Here is a 12,739-nt window from a genome sequence, read left to right as displayed (position 1 = left end):
GAAGATAAGAGACTAAATAAAAATTATAAACTAAGAGAAAGAATTAAAACTATGGGGGTTTGCATGAACCAAGCTTAGTGAGTGGTGTTAATACCAAACTTAGTTCTGAGCCAAGTACCTAAAGAGTATAACACCATGCAAGAGTGGTACACCAAACTTATTTCATACAAACCTCCTAGAATTAAACTATTGAAATTAAAATATTGAAATAAAGCGTAACAAAAGTTGGGTTGTCTCCCAACAAGCTCTCCTTTAATGTCACTAGCTTGACGGTTGAACTTCTCTAGGTGAGGAGTTGGATTGTTCTCTGGCAATCTATCTCCCCTTCAAGATAATACTTAAGTCTCTGGCCATTTACAGTGAAGGTCCTTCCTGAGCTTTCTTCCAAAAGCTCCACATACCCATATGGTGAGACTTTAGTGATGGTGAAGGGTCCACACCACCTTGATTTCAATTTATTTGGGAAGAGTTTCAACCTTGAATTGTAGAGCAATATCACTTTCCCAGGTTCAAAAGTCTTTGAAGCTACTCTTTTATTATGCCATATTTTTGTTTTCTCCTTGTAAATCTTGGCATTCTCATAAGCTTCCATTCTGAACTCATCAAGTTCATTTAGCTGGAGCAATCTTTTCTCCCCCACATCCTTGGCATCAAAGTTGAGAAAACTTTTTGCCCAATATGCTTTATGCTCCAATTCCATAGGAAAGTGGCAATCATTGCCATAGACAAGTTGATATGGTGACATTCCAATAGGGGTCTTGAAAGCCGTTCGGTAAGCCCAGAGGGCATCATTAAAGTTTCTTGTCCAATCCTTCCTTGACGCTCCCATGGTATTTTCTAATATTCTCTTGAGTTCTCTGTTAAAAATCTCTACATATCCACTAGTTTGAGGATGATATGCGGTGACCACTTTGTGTTTAACTCCATATCTTTAGAGGAGTGTGTCTAGTTGTTTGTTGCAAAAGTGGTTACCACCATCACTAATCAATGCCCTTGGAACACCAAATCTACTAAAGATATTGTTGAGTTAAGAAATTAACTAAATTAATTAGTGATGACAAACATTATTTTTGGCAAAATAAATAATTAGAGTTGTTTAATTAATAAGTATATGTTGCTAATTATTTATTATATGTTGCAGGCCAAAATCTGATTTACAGCCCAAATTTGAATGGAAAATAAAACAAGGCAAATGGGCTGAATGGTAAGTGTGAATAAAGACAAGCCTAAGTCATTCATTTCAAACAAAATTCATCAAAGAAGCATAGCAAGGCACCAACGGGCTGAAGTAGAGAAGAACCCGATCCAAGCCTGAAATTGTTTTTCAATTTCCCACCATCTTGCTCCAACCAAAGCAACGTTCCTCTCCACATGCTGGTGTTAGCTTTTCTCTTCTCTGCTGTGTTCTGTTTTCTGATATTCATGAGACAAAAATAAATTGTCTCATAAAATTTCTGCTGCTAAGTTTAAACAGAATCAGAATTGCAAATCTGTTTTAAAAGGGTAACAACAGCAACTAAAAGGAAGGCATAGATTCAACCCCCCTTCTCTAAGCCTACCACAACCTTCAATTGGTATCAGGAGCTAAGGTCTCAAGAATCAAGCTTAACCGCTTGGAGCAAAGATCCAATGGCGAACAACCTGGGCACAACCACAGTTGCCTACACCCTCACTGAAGGCCAGTCAAACAACCGGCCACCTTTCTTTAACGGAAAGAACTATTCCTACTGGAAAGAAAGGATAAGGATCTTCATCCAATCCATTGACTACAACTTATGGAAGATCGTTGTGAGTGGTCCCAAGATCCCAACAAAAACAAGTGCTGATGGAGTGGTGACTCCGAAAGAAGAAGCTGAATGGAATGAAGATGACAAAAAGAAGATAGAGCTGAACGCTAAAGCAATCAACCTTCTTCATTGTGCTATCAGCTTTGAAGAGTACCGGAAGGTGTCTAGATGCAAGACAGCCAAAGAAATCTGGAAAAAACTCCAGGTTACACATGAAGGCACCAAACAAGTAAAAGAAACGAGGATTGATATGCTGCGAAAAGAGTACGAGATGTTTAGCATGAAGGATGGAGAAAGCATTGATGAAGCATTTGAGAGATTCTCAATCATAATCAACAACCTTGATGCTATGGGTACAAATTATGCAGAACAAACCTTGGTGAGAAAACTCCGTAGAAGCCTCACAAAAGAGTGGGAAAACACTGCCACTGTCCTAACCGAGAGTAACAACATAAGTCCCATAACCTATGATGAGCTGAGAGGAAAACTCCTTGCCTATGAAGCCACACACACAAACACAGACTCAAAGAAAAAGGGAATAGCCCTCAAGTCACAAATAGAACCGAAAGAGAGTGAGTCTAGTGATGGTATTTCAGATGACAAGCTTTTGTTTTTTGCTAGGAGATTTAGAAGGATGATGAAAAGTAAGGGCAAATACAAGGGTTCAAGTTCAAAGGAGCAAAAGATAGACTTGAGCAAGGTGACGTGTCATCATTGCAAGGAGGCTGGGCACTTCAAGTCAAACCGTCCAAAGCTCAAAAAGGAGGACAAAGGCAAGAAGGAAAGGAAGAGAGTACTCATGGCATCTTGGGAAGATCTTGAGAATGACTCAAATGAAGAAGAAGAATCTGAAGGAGATGACAAAGACTGCTTCATGGCTGGAAACAACAATCTTGATGAGGTAAACTACTATGATTTAACCATTGAGGACTTGCATGTTATTATTGATGATCTCACTTTAAACACATCAAAACTGCTTGATAAATACAATGAGTGCAGATCTGAAAGAGATGTGTTAAGAGCTGAAAATGATTTTTTAAAAGAAAAAGTGAAGGAAACTGAAAGTGCTTTAGACATCATTGAAGAAAACAGATTTTTAAAATCTGAACTTGAAAAATTAAAAGGAAAGCACATTGTGGATCCTTCTCATGAGTTAATTGCTGAAAATAAAAGATTAAATGATATGATTAAAAGGCTGAATGGTGACTTAGCAAAATTTGCTCAAGGTTCTAGCAACTTGGACAAATTACTTGCAAGTCAAAGACCATTGTTTGAAAAATCTGGTTTAGGCTACATAGCCAAGGAAGATGTAGTTTCTAACACTTCCCCTATAAAATTTGTGGCCTCTTCATCAAATACCAAATCCATACCAAACAAATCAGGTATCGGATATGTTTCAACATGTGAAGAAAAATCTGATGAAGAATACACAATTAAAACTGAGCCTTCACCAAAAACTGAACCGAGTTCAAACCGGCCAGGTTTGGGTTATATTTCGAAAAATGAGGCTGCTTTCAAGAAACCAACCTTTTACAACAAAACCTCATTTTCGAAAGGCAAAAATATTCAAAAAAATTCTGGTGAAAATGCTTTTGCAAAGAGGAATAACTTTATTAAAAATTAGTTTGTCAAAAGAAATGCATCTCCTCCAAGAACCAGAAAATTTCAAAGCTTTAATCATTTCAAGCAATATAACTCACATCAGTTTCAGCAACACACACCAGAAAATCATTGTGTTAATTGCAAGAAATTTGGTCACTCATATGCACAATGCTTCATTGAAAAGAGAGTTGTAGGAAACAAAGTCTACAATGTTGTTTGTGATTTCAATGCACTTGGGCAACCAAGATGGATTAACTTCAAAGGATCCAAATTAATTTGGATACCTAAGGCTACTTGAAACTCATCATACAGATTTGCCTAGCATCCAAGAACAAAAAGAACATGTGGTACATGGATAGTGGATGTTCGAGGCACATGACTGGAAGGTCAACCTACTTCATCAAACTAAATAAGTATGATGGAGGTTTTGTGACCTTTGGAGATGATGGTAAAGGTAAAATCATTGCTGTTGGAAAAGTAGGTAATGAGCAATCTACTTTCATTGATGGTGTGCTTTTGGTTTGTGGTTTAAATCACAATCTTTTGAGTATAAGTCAGCTGTGCGATTTAGGATATTTAGTTATTTTCAAAAAGTTTGAATGCTGTGTTGTTAATGAAAAAACAAATGAAGTGATGTTTATTGCCAAGTGTTTCAATAATATGTATAGACTTACTCTTGATGAACTAAAGAATCAAAATGTAGCTTGTCTTCACTCTAAAGAATCTGAAAAGTGGTTATGGCACAAGAGATTGGGCCATGCAAGTATGTTTCAAATAAACAAACTTGTAAAGAAAGAATTAGTAAGAGGTCTTCCTTTGATAAAGTTTGACAAAGACATCACTTGTGATGCTTGCCAAATGGGAAAATAAACAAAAAGTTCTTTTAAACCAAAGGAAGACATCTCTACTAAAAGACCACTTAAGTTACTACACATTGATTTATTTGGTCCAACAAGAACTCAAAGCCTAGGTGGTAAACATTATGGTTTAGTAATTGTGGATGACTATACTAGGTTTGGTTGGGTTTTATTTCTTGCACACAAAAATGAAGCCTTTTCGGCTTTTGAACCTTTTTGCAAGAAAATTCAAAATGAAAAGGATTTGAAAATCTCTTCTATAAGAAGCGATCATGGAACTGAATTTGAAAATAATTTGTTTGAATCCTTTTGTGAGGAATTTGGAATATCTCACAACTTCTCTTGTCCAAGAACACCACAACAAAATGGTGTTGTGGAAAGAAGAAATAGAAGCATACAAGAGATGACAAGAGCCATGCTTTGTGAGAGTAATGTTCCAAAATTCCTTTGGGCTGAAGCAGTTAACACAGCTTGCCACATTTTAAATAGAACAATCATAAGGAAATTTTTGAAGAAAACCCCTTATGAACTTTGGAAAGGGTACCCACCAAACTTAGATTACTTGCACATCTTTGGATGCAAATGTTTTGTTTTAAATAACAAAGAAAATTTGGGAAAATTTGATCCAAAGGCTTATGAGTGTTTGTTTGTAGGATATTCCACAACTAGTAAAGCATATAGGGTTTATCATCAAGATGCTAGGATTATTGAGGAGTCCATACATGTTACATTTTGTGATACTAACTTGGTACAAAGCTTTTTGGAAGAATGTGATGCAGGGAATCAAGCTCAAAAGGAAGGTGAAGCTGCTCAAAATCAAGAAAAAGAGAGTTCTGGACAAGCTGAACCAGAAACTGCTAATGCTGAGAATTCAAAGAGATAATTCCATTTTGTCTCATGAATCTGAAGAAAATTCTGCAGTCAGCAGCGTTCAGAATCCCTTGGTGAATGAATCTGCCTCCAAGTCCACCAGACCTTGTGAATGGAGATTCTTGAAGAATTATCCTAAGGAATTTGTCATTGGGGACGTCTCTCATGGAGTGCAAACAAGGTCTTCCACTAGAAAGGCAAATGAAGGATCAAACATTGCCCTTCTTTCACAAATAGAGCCTCAAAACATCAAGGAAGCACTTAGTGACCCTTCTTGGGTTAAAGCTATGGAGGATGAGCTTCTTGAGTTTGAAAAGAACCAAGTATGGACTTTGGTTCCAAGGCCAAGTGGAAAGAAAGTGACCGGCACCAAGTGGATTTTTTCGGAACAAGTTGGGAGAAGATGGTAGCATTGCAAGAAACAAGGCAAGGCTAGTGGCTCAAGGATATGACCAAGAAGAAGGAATAGACTTTGATGAATCCTTTGCCCCTATTGCCCGAATGGAAGCCATAAGACTTCTCTTAGCTTATGCTGCATTTTGTGGTTTTAAATTATACCAAATGGATGTGAAATGTGCATTTTTGAATGGAGTGATAGATAGAGAAGTGTATGTGGAGCAGCCTCCTGGTTTTGAAAATAAAGAGCATTTTGATCATGTTTTCAAACTATCTAAAGCTCTCTATGGTTTAAGACAAGCTCCTAGAGCTTGATATGAGAGACTTAGCTCTTTTCTTTTGAAAAATGGTTTTCAAAGAGGCACCATTGACACAACTCTATTCATCAAGAACTCTAATGATTCTTTTATTCTAGTCCAAATATATGTTGATCCAATTTTGGTCTTTGGTATCCTAAGATTGATGATTTTTCTGTAGTTGGTTATTGTGATGCAGATTTTGCTGGTGATAGAGTTGATAGAAGGAGCACTTCTGGTTTATGTTGCTTCCTTGGGAAGTCCTTAAATGTATGGTCAAGTAAGAAGCAACCAACAGTGGCCCTTTCCACTGCAGAGGCTGAGTATATAGCTGTTTCCTCTTGTTGTTCTCAGCTTTTATGGTTAAAAACGCAACTTGCTGATTACAAATTAAATGCTAAAAATATTCCCCTGTTGTGTGATAATATGAGTGCCATTAATATCTCTAAAAATCCAGTTTTGCACTCTAGGACTAAACATATTGAAGTGAAATTTCACTCAATAAGAGAACATGTCCAAAAGGGGGATATTAGTATTCAATTTGTTAAATCAGAGGAGCAATTAGCAGATATTTTTACAAAATCATTAGTTGAGGACAGATTCTGCATGCTTAGGACTTGTCTAGGAATCTTGAGTTATGATTCTTTGTTTGAAAAATGCTGATGTATTTGCTGGAGCTTTTTGTCTCATAAACAGGCATGAGACAATTCTGGGCAGGTGATGAATGTTTCCATCAAGTCAGCGTGTTCTGGGCTTATCTCAAATGAACCTCAATCTGGGCCAACCTCAATATTCAGATCAAGAGTGGTCGAAATGTGTTTCATTAATCTCATATCACTTCAAGGCCCTAACATGAATGTTACAATCTTGTTTGTTATTTTTGATGACTTGTGTGTTTCATAAAAGGTTTTCAATAAATGTTTTGTGGCCCAAAAGGTTTTCAAGAGGATTTAATTTTGGCCCAAAAAGGTGTTTCAGGTAATTTTGTTGTTTTTTCTCAAATTTTAAAATTAACTTCCCTTTTATTTTTTAAAATCAAATAAAATCCTTATTTTATGAGGTCATGTCTTTTCAAGTCTTTTCAAATGGTGATGCAGTTGCATGGTTTTAGAAATTTACTTTTGGGTACGGTTACCAATACTCCCTCTCTTCCCTCCATAACTTCTCCACACACTCTTCGGTTTCATCCCACTCACTTTACTGCATCTCTTCCCTTAAAAGATTGAAACTAACCAAATGAGGAAGAAAACCATTGCAAAAAGGGCTCCTCGTGAAAAGGTTTTCAAGCTACCCACAAAGCCTTCCACTCGCTCTCAAGACTGCACCTTTACCCCTTCTCCTTCTCCTCCTACCTCTCCTCATCGCTGTGACCCCATGGCTCGGACCAAAAACACTCCAAGGTTTCCTGCCTCTGTCAAGCCGACGCCACCACCGAAGGCCACACCTTCCAAGCCTGGCTCCTCAAAACCAAGTTCAGCAAAGCATGGCTCCTCCAAAGGCAAACGTCAGGCGATTGAGGAACCCATACCCGAACCAACACAACCAAAATCCAGGTCAGTTCCAATGCGCTCTCAACGAGGTAACACTCGAGTCCCTCTCCAGAATGTTAAAGAACCAGACATTGGACCTTTTGATCACAAAGCTCACTTTTTGACTTCTCATTCGAACTATAACCCTTATAGATTCAAATCTTCCATGAACAATGATTTTTATGAGAAGGTTATCCAGTATCGTACCCTATGTCCCTCTTTTCTCGCTGATTTACCATCTTTGAAAATTCTTACAATGATGCCCTGGCTAGTATTTGTGAACATATCTCTTTAATAGATGGCATTACACCCACTCACAAAGCCCTAGGATATGAGCGTGCTCAACTGCACCGAATAGTCAATCATATTATTCTGCCTCAAAGCGGCTCATATCAAAGGGTTTCCTACACTGATACTCTTGTTTATGCCCTTCTCACCAAAACTGAAATTTCATTTGCTTATTTGATGGTTAGATACATGTTTGACTCTGTTAGAAGTGAAAAGGACAAAGCTCTTCCTTATGGCATGTTTCTAACTTGTATTTTTGAGTATTTTGGTGTTGACTTGACCAATGAGAAATATGAAAATAGACATTCATATCTAAAGGGAGGTGGTTCAGTGAAACAGCAAAAAGGACCAACTTGATCTGAGAGAGTGGTTCTAGATGATGATGATGAAGAGTTCCTTTTAGATGATTCTACTGCTCCTTCCACTGAGGGTACTTCCATCTCCACTGGGAAGAAATCCACTCTGCTGAATGTGGTCAGGGATGTTGCTCAAGAGTTTGTCTCCCAATCAAATCACTTGATTGAATTGAGCAAAGAGAAAAGGAAGCTGGCTAGCAAGCATGAGAACTTTCTGAAGAAATCAAGGGATAGGGTGGCTGTACTGATGACCTTCATTGACAACCTTCAAAATGATGAAGACATTGCCACGGATGTTGAAGAGGAAGCCGCTTCGGAGGGGAATGGTTCTGATGCCTAGGATTTGTCTCATAAAAACTGTTGTTGCTGCTCTTTTTTTGTCTCATGAATTCTGCTTCTTTAGTACTTTTAAACTGTTTCATTTTGGATGACTGTAATAACTCTGGATATAACTGCACCTTTGGTAGTTTAGTTAGCACTTTGAACTGTGCTCTAACTCTTTTCTGCAGGATACAAGACTTTGTTTTTGTTGATCTTGTTTATAATCCGCCCTTGATGACAAAAGGGGGAGTAATAGCAATAGGACCCTAGTATTTTTTGGGATTTTTGCTGCATCCATACTTGAGTTTGCATGTTGAATAATCTTTGCTACATTAATACTTGTTTTCACATGCTGAATCTGTTTGCTGATGGTAATAGCTTGATGTTGGGTTGATTATGATATGTTGCTATCTGATTCTGACCCTGATGTATTAAAACTCTATTTTGGCCATTTAAACTATCACTGTTTGCTATACTTTTGGTTGGTACATAGCATCTGTTTAGTTCCATATAAGTATATGTAAACAGGAAAGAAGAGAAGAGCATAAATTCAGGGAGAGCTAACCTTGAAAAGGAAAGGGGGAGCAACATAAAAGCAAATGACAAAAATCAAAGGGAGTTTTCTAAACCTGACTCAAACTCATTTCCTTTTGATTATAGCTTAAATCATGTTTGTCATCAAGGGGGAGATTGTTGAGTTAAGAAATTAACTAAATTAATTAGTGATGACAAACATTATTTTTGGCAAAATAAATAATTAGAGTTGTTTAATTAATAAGTATATGTTGCTAATTATTTATTATATGTTGCAGGCCAAAATCTGATTTACAGCCCAAATTTGAATGGAAAATAAAACAAGGCGAATGGGCTGAATGGTAAGTGTGAATAAAGACAAGCCCAAGTCATTCATTTCAAACAAAATTCATCAAAGAAGCAGAGCAAGGCACCAACGGGCTGAAGTAGAGAAGAACTCGATCCAAGCCTGAAATTGTTTTTCAATTTCCCACCATCTTGCTCCAACCAAAGCAACGTTCCTCTCCTCTCTAATCAAGTCAAATCAAGACTTCAGAAAAGTAAGAAAGAGAAAGAAAAGAAAAGCTTCCTCCATAAGCCAGTAACCAAAGAAGCAAGAAAGAGAAAATCTAAGCTTGAAGCACAGAAGCTAAAGCGGAAAATCTAATCCAAATCAAGCTTAGGTTAAAGGTAATCCATCTCATTTGTTGATGAAGTCAATCTCCTTCATGTTTTACAGATTGTAATATACTTTTCTATGTTTATCTTTCTGTAATTTCTTGTGAGAAAAGACATTTTGAGAAAGCTCAAGTAAAAGCCATGAGTGGAAAAAGGCTGAGTGATACACTTGAGAGAAAAGCCTAGAGTTATTTTCAGATTTCTTTAGGTGTGTTTATGTCTTGTATCTTGTACCTGTGAGGTATCCCTTTCTTAGTTGGGTTAGCACTAAGAGTGAATAGTTAGGTATAAGCATAGCCAATGTCAAGTTAGGTTAGAACTTGAGTGTGAAAGGATTGGGTCAATCCTGAGTTATTGGTGTATGTAATACTGTTAACTATAGTGAAATTCTTCCATAGTTGTGGAGGAGACTGGATGTAGGTTGCATAGCACAAGGCAACCGAACCAGGATACATGCTGGTGTTAGCTTTTCTCTTCTCTGCTGTGTTCTGTTTTCTGATATTCATGAGACAAAAATAAATTGTCTCATAAATTTCCGCTGCTAAGTTTAAACAGAATAAGAATTGCAAATCTGTTTTAAAAGGGTAACAACAGCAACTAAAAGGAAGGCATAGATTCAACCCCCCTTCTCTAAGCCTACCACAACCTTCAGATATGCTTCTTGAGAAAGTTAAGCACCACTTTAGCATCATTGGTAGGCAAGGAACTGCCTCTACCCACTTGAAAACATAGTCAATGGCTACTAGAATGTAACTATTTGAATATGAGAAAGGGAATGGTCTCATGAAGTCTATGTCCCAAACATCAAACAACTCCACTTCTAGGATGAGGTTTTATTCCTCTTTAGCAAGTTCCCAGTCCTTTGGCAGGCATCACAATACTTCCTAAATTTTCTTGTATCTTTAAAGAGGGTAGGCTAATAGAAGCCACATTGAAGAACTTTTCTTGTTGTCCGTTCTCCACCAAAATGCCCACCATATTCGGAATCATGACAATGCCAAAGAATTCTTTGAGTCTCCTTCTCTGAAACATATCTTCAAATTATTAGGGGTGGCAACGAGGCGGGTAGGGGCGGATTTTTGCTCTACCCGACCCCGCTCCGTCCTACAAAAAATTCGCATAAAATCTGCCATGGATAGTAAAATGTTANTGCCCCACTAAAACCCGCCCCGGTGCGGGGGCGGGTAATTACCCTCCCCGAGCGGGTAGGGATGGGGTGGGTATCCGCGAGTTCGGGTAGTGTTGCCACCCCTATAAATTATGCCATCCGTGCATCTTTTAAACAAATAGAGATCATTCCAAAGAAAGTACCTAGCATCATGATATAGTTTCTTGAGTTGTTGCTTGGTAAATTTCTTTGGTACTATCCCGCCAGCTTTGTAATTAGCCATGTCTGCAAACCATGGTGTCTTGTGAAGCACAAAAAGTTGCTCATCAGAAAATTTTTCATGCAAGGGAGGTGGATTGCTTTGAGTCTTCAATTGGTCAAGTCTAGAGAGGTGATCTACCACTTGATTTTCAGAGCCCTTTCAGTCCTTAATCACAATGTCAAACTCTTGTAGAAGAAGCACCCACCTAATCAACATTGGCTTAGAATTCTTCTTAGTCAAAAGGTATTTAAGAGTAGAGTGATTAGTGCAAACAATAACCTTTAAACCAACTAAATAGAATCTACATTTATCAAATACAAAAATAATAGCTAGCAATTCCTTTCCTATAGTGGTATAATTCCTTTAAACCTCTTTGAGCACCTTGCTTGCATAGTATATAACATGCATGAGCTTGTCTTGTCTCTGTCCCCCAACACAGCCCCTATTGCAAAGTCACTTGCATCACTCATTAGTTCAAATGGTAATGCCCAATTTAAAAGAGCAATAATGGGTGCAGAAACAAGCTTGGCCTTGAGAGTTTCAAAGGGATGCAAGCATTCATCATCAAAGTAAAAAGGTGCATCAACAACTAGGAGGTTGCTTAATGACTTTGCTATTTTAGAAAAATCTTTAATGAATCTTCTATAGAAGCTTGCATGGCCCAAGAAACTCCTTATGCCCTTTGCATTTACAGGGGGTGAAAATTTCTCAATTACCTCTATTTTGGCCTTGTCAACTTATGTACCCTTGCTTGAGATGCAATGGCCAAGAACTATGCCTTCAGTAACCATAAAGTGGCATTTTTTCCAATTTAAAACAAGGTTAGTTTCTTAACACCTTCTCAACACTAAGGCTAGATGTTGCAAGCACTCTTCAAAGGAATCACCAAAAATAAAGAAGTCATCCATAAAAACCTCAATACATATTTCAATCATATAAGAAAAGACGGAAAGCATGCACCTTTGGAATGTCGCAGGAGCATTACACAAACCGAAAGGCATACGGCGGTAAGCAAAGACTCCAAAGGGACATGTGAATGCCGTCTTCTCTTGATCCTGAGGGTCTAAAACTATTTGGTTATAGCCGGAGTATCCATCTAAGAAGTAATAAAAATCATGTCCGGCCAATCTTTCTAGCATTTGATCAATAAAGAGAAGAGGGAAGTGATCCTTTCTTGTAGCTGTGTTGAGCCTTCTATAATCAATGCACATCCTCCAACCGATTATGGTCCTAGTAGGAATGAGTTCGTTCTTGTCATTAGCCACCACATTCACGCCTCCTTTCTTGCAAACAACTTTTATTGGACTCACCCAAGAGTTATCAGAGATTGGATAAATTATGCCGATTTCTCATAGCTTCATCACTTTCTTTTGAACCACCTCCTTCATTGTAGGATTAAACCTCCTTTGTGCTTGCACCACTGGTTTAGTATCCTCTTCAAGCAAGATCTTGTATATGCACATTGCAGAACTTATTTCTTTGAGGTCACCAATAGTCTAATTCAGTGTTGTTTTGTGTTTTTTTAGCACCTTAAGTAATGTCTCTTCCTCACTAATATTCAATGAAGAATTGATGATCACTGGATATGTCTCTAATTCTCCAAAAAAGCATAAATTGAAAAAATATTCACAACCATATAATTGTTAGTGTGTATATATCTGTTAGACAATAAAATAAAAAAAATATTAATAAAAATATTAGATTTGATATTAAAATAAAAGAAAGAAGTAAACAGAAATTTTTGATAAAGAATTACTCAAACATTAATAGACAATAAATTGAATCAAATAATATATATTTAAATTAATTAAATTAAATATTTGATTAAAATTGTTTGACTTAATAAAATAAGTTAAATAAATAAATAATTATCTTA

The 12,739-nt window shown here is 37.3% G+C and overlaps 2 protein-coding genes across 2 annotated transcripts; one reads left to right on the top strand and one right to left on the bottom strand.

The window, feature by feature from the left end:
• Positions 284-829, bottom strand: LOC107636597. The gene has a single exon (XM_016340096.1). It carries the CDS (start codon positions 827-829, stop codon positions 284-286), a length of 546 nt encoding a protein of 181 aa, XP_016195582.1.
• On the top strand, positions 7,045-7,632 carry LOC107636595 (proteoglycan 4-like). Its single transcript, XM_016340095.1, has one exon. The coding sequence runs from the start codon at positions 7,045-7,047 to the stop codon at positions 7,630-7,632; it is 588 nt and encodes a 195-aa protein (XP_016195581.1).

Source organism: Arachis ipaensis, chromosome B04, assembly GCF_000816755.2.
Source record: "Arachis ipaensis cultivar K30076 chromosome B04, Araip1.1, whole genome shotgun sequence".
NCBI classification, from domain to species: domain Eukaryota; kingdom Viridiplantae; phylum Streptophyta; class Magnoliopsida; order Fabales; family Fabaceae; genus Arachis; species Arachis ipaensis.
This window is presented reverse-complemented; position numbering and strand designations above follow the sequence as displayed.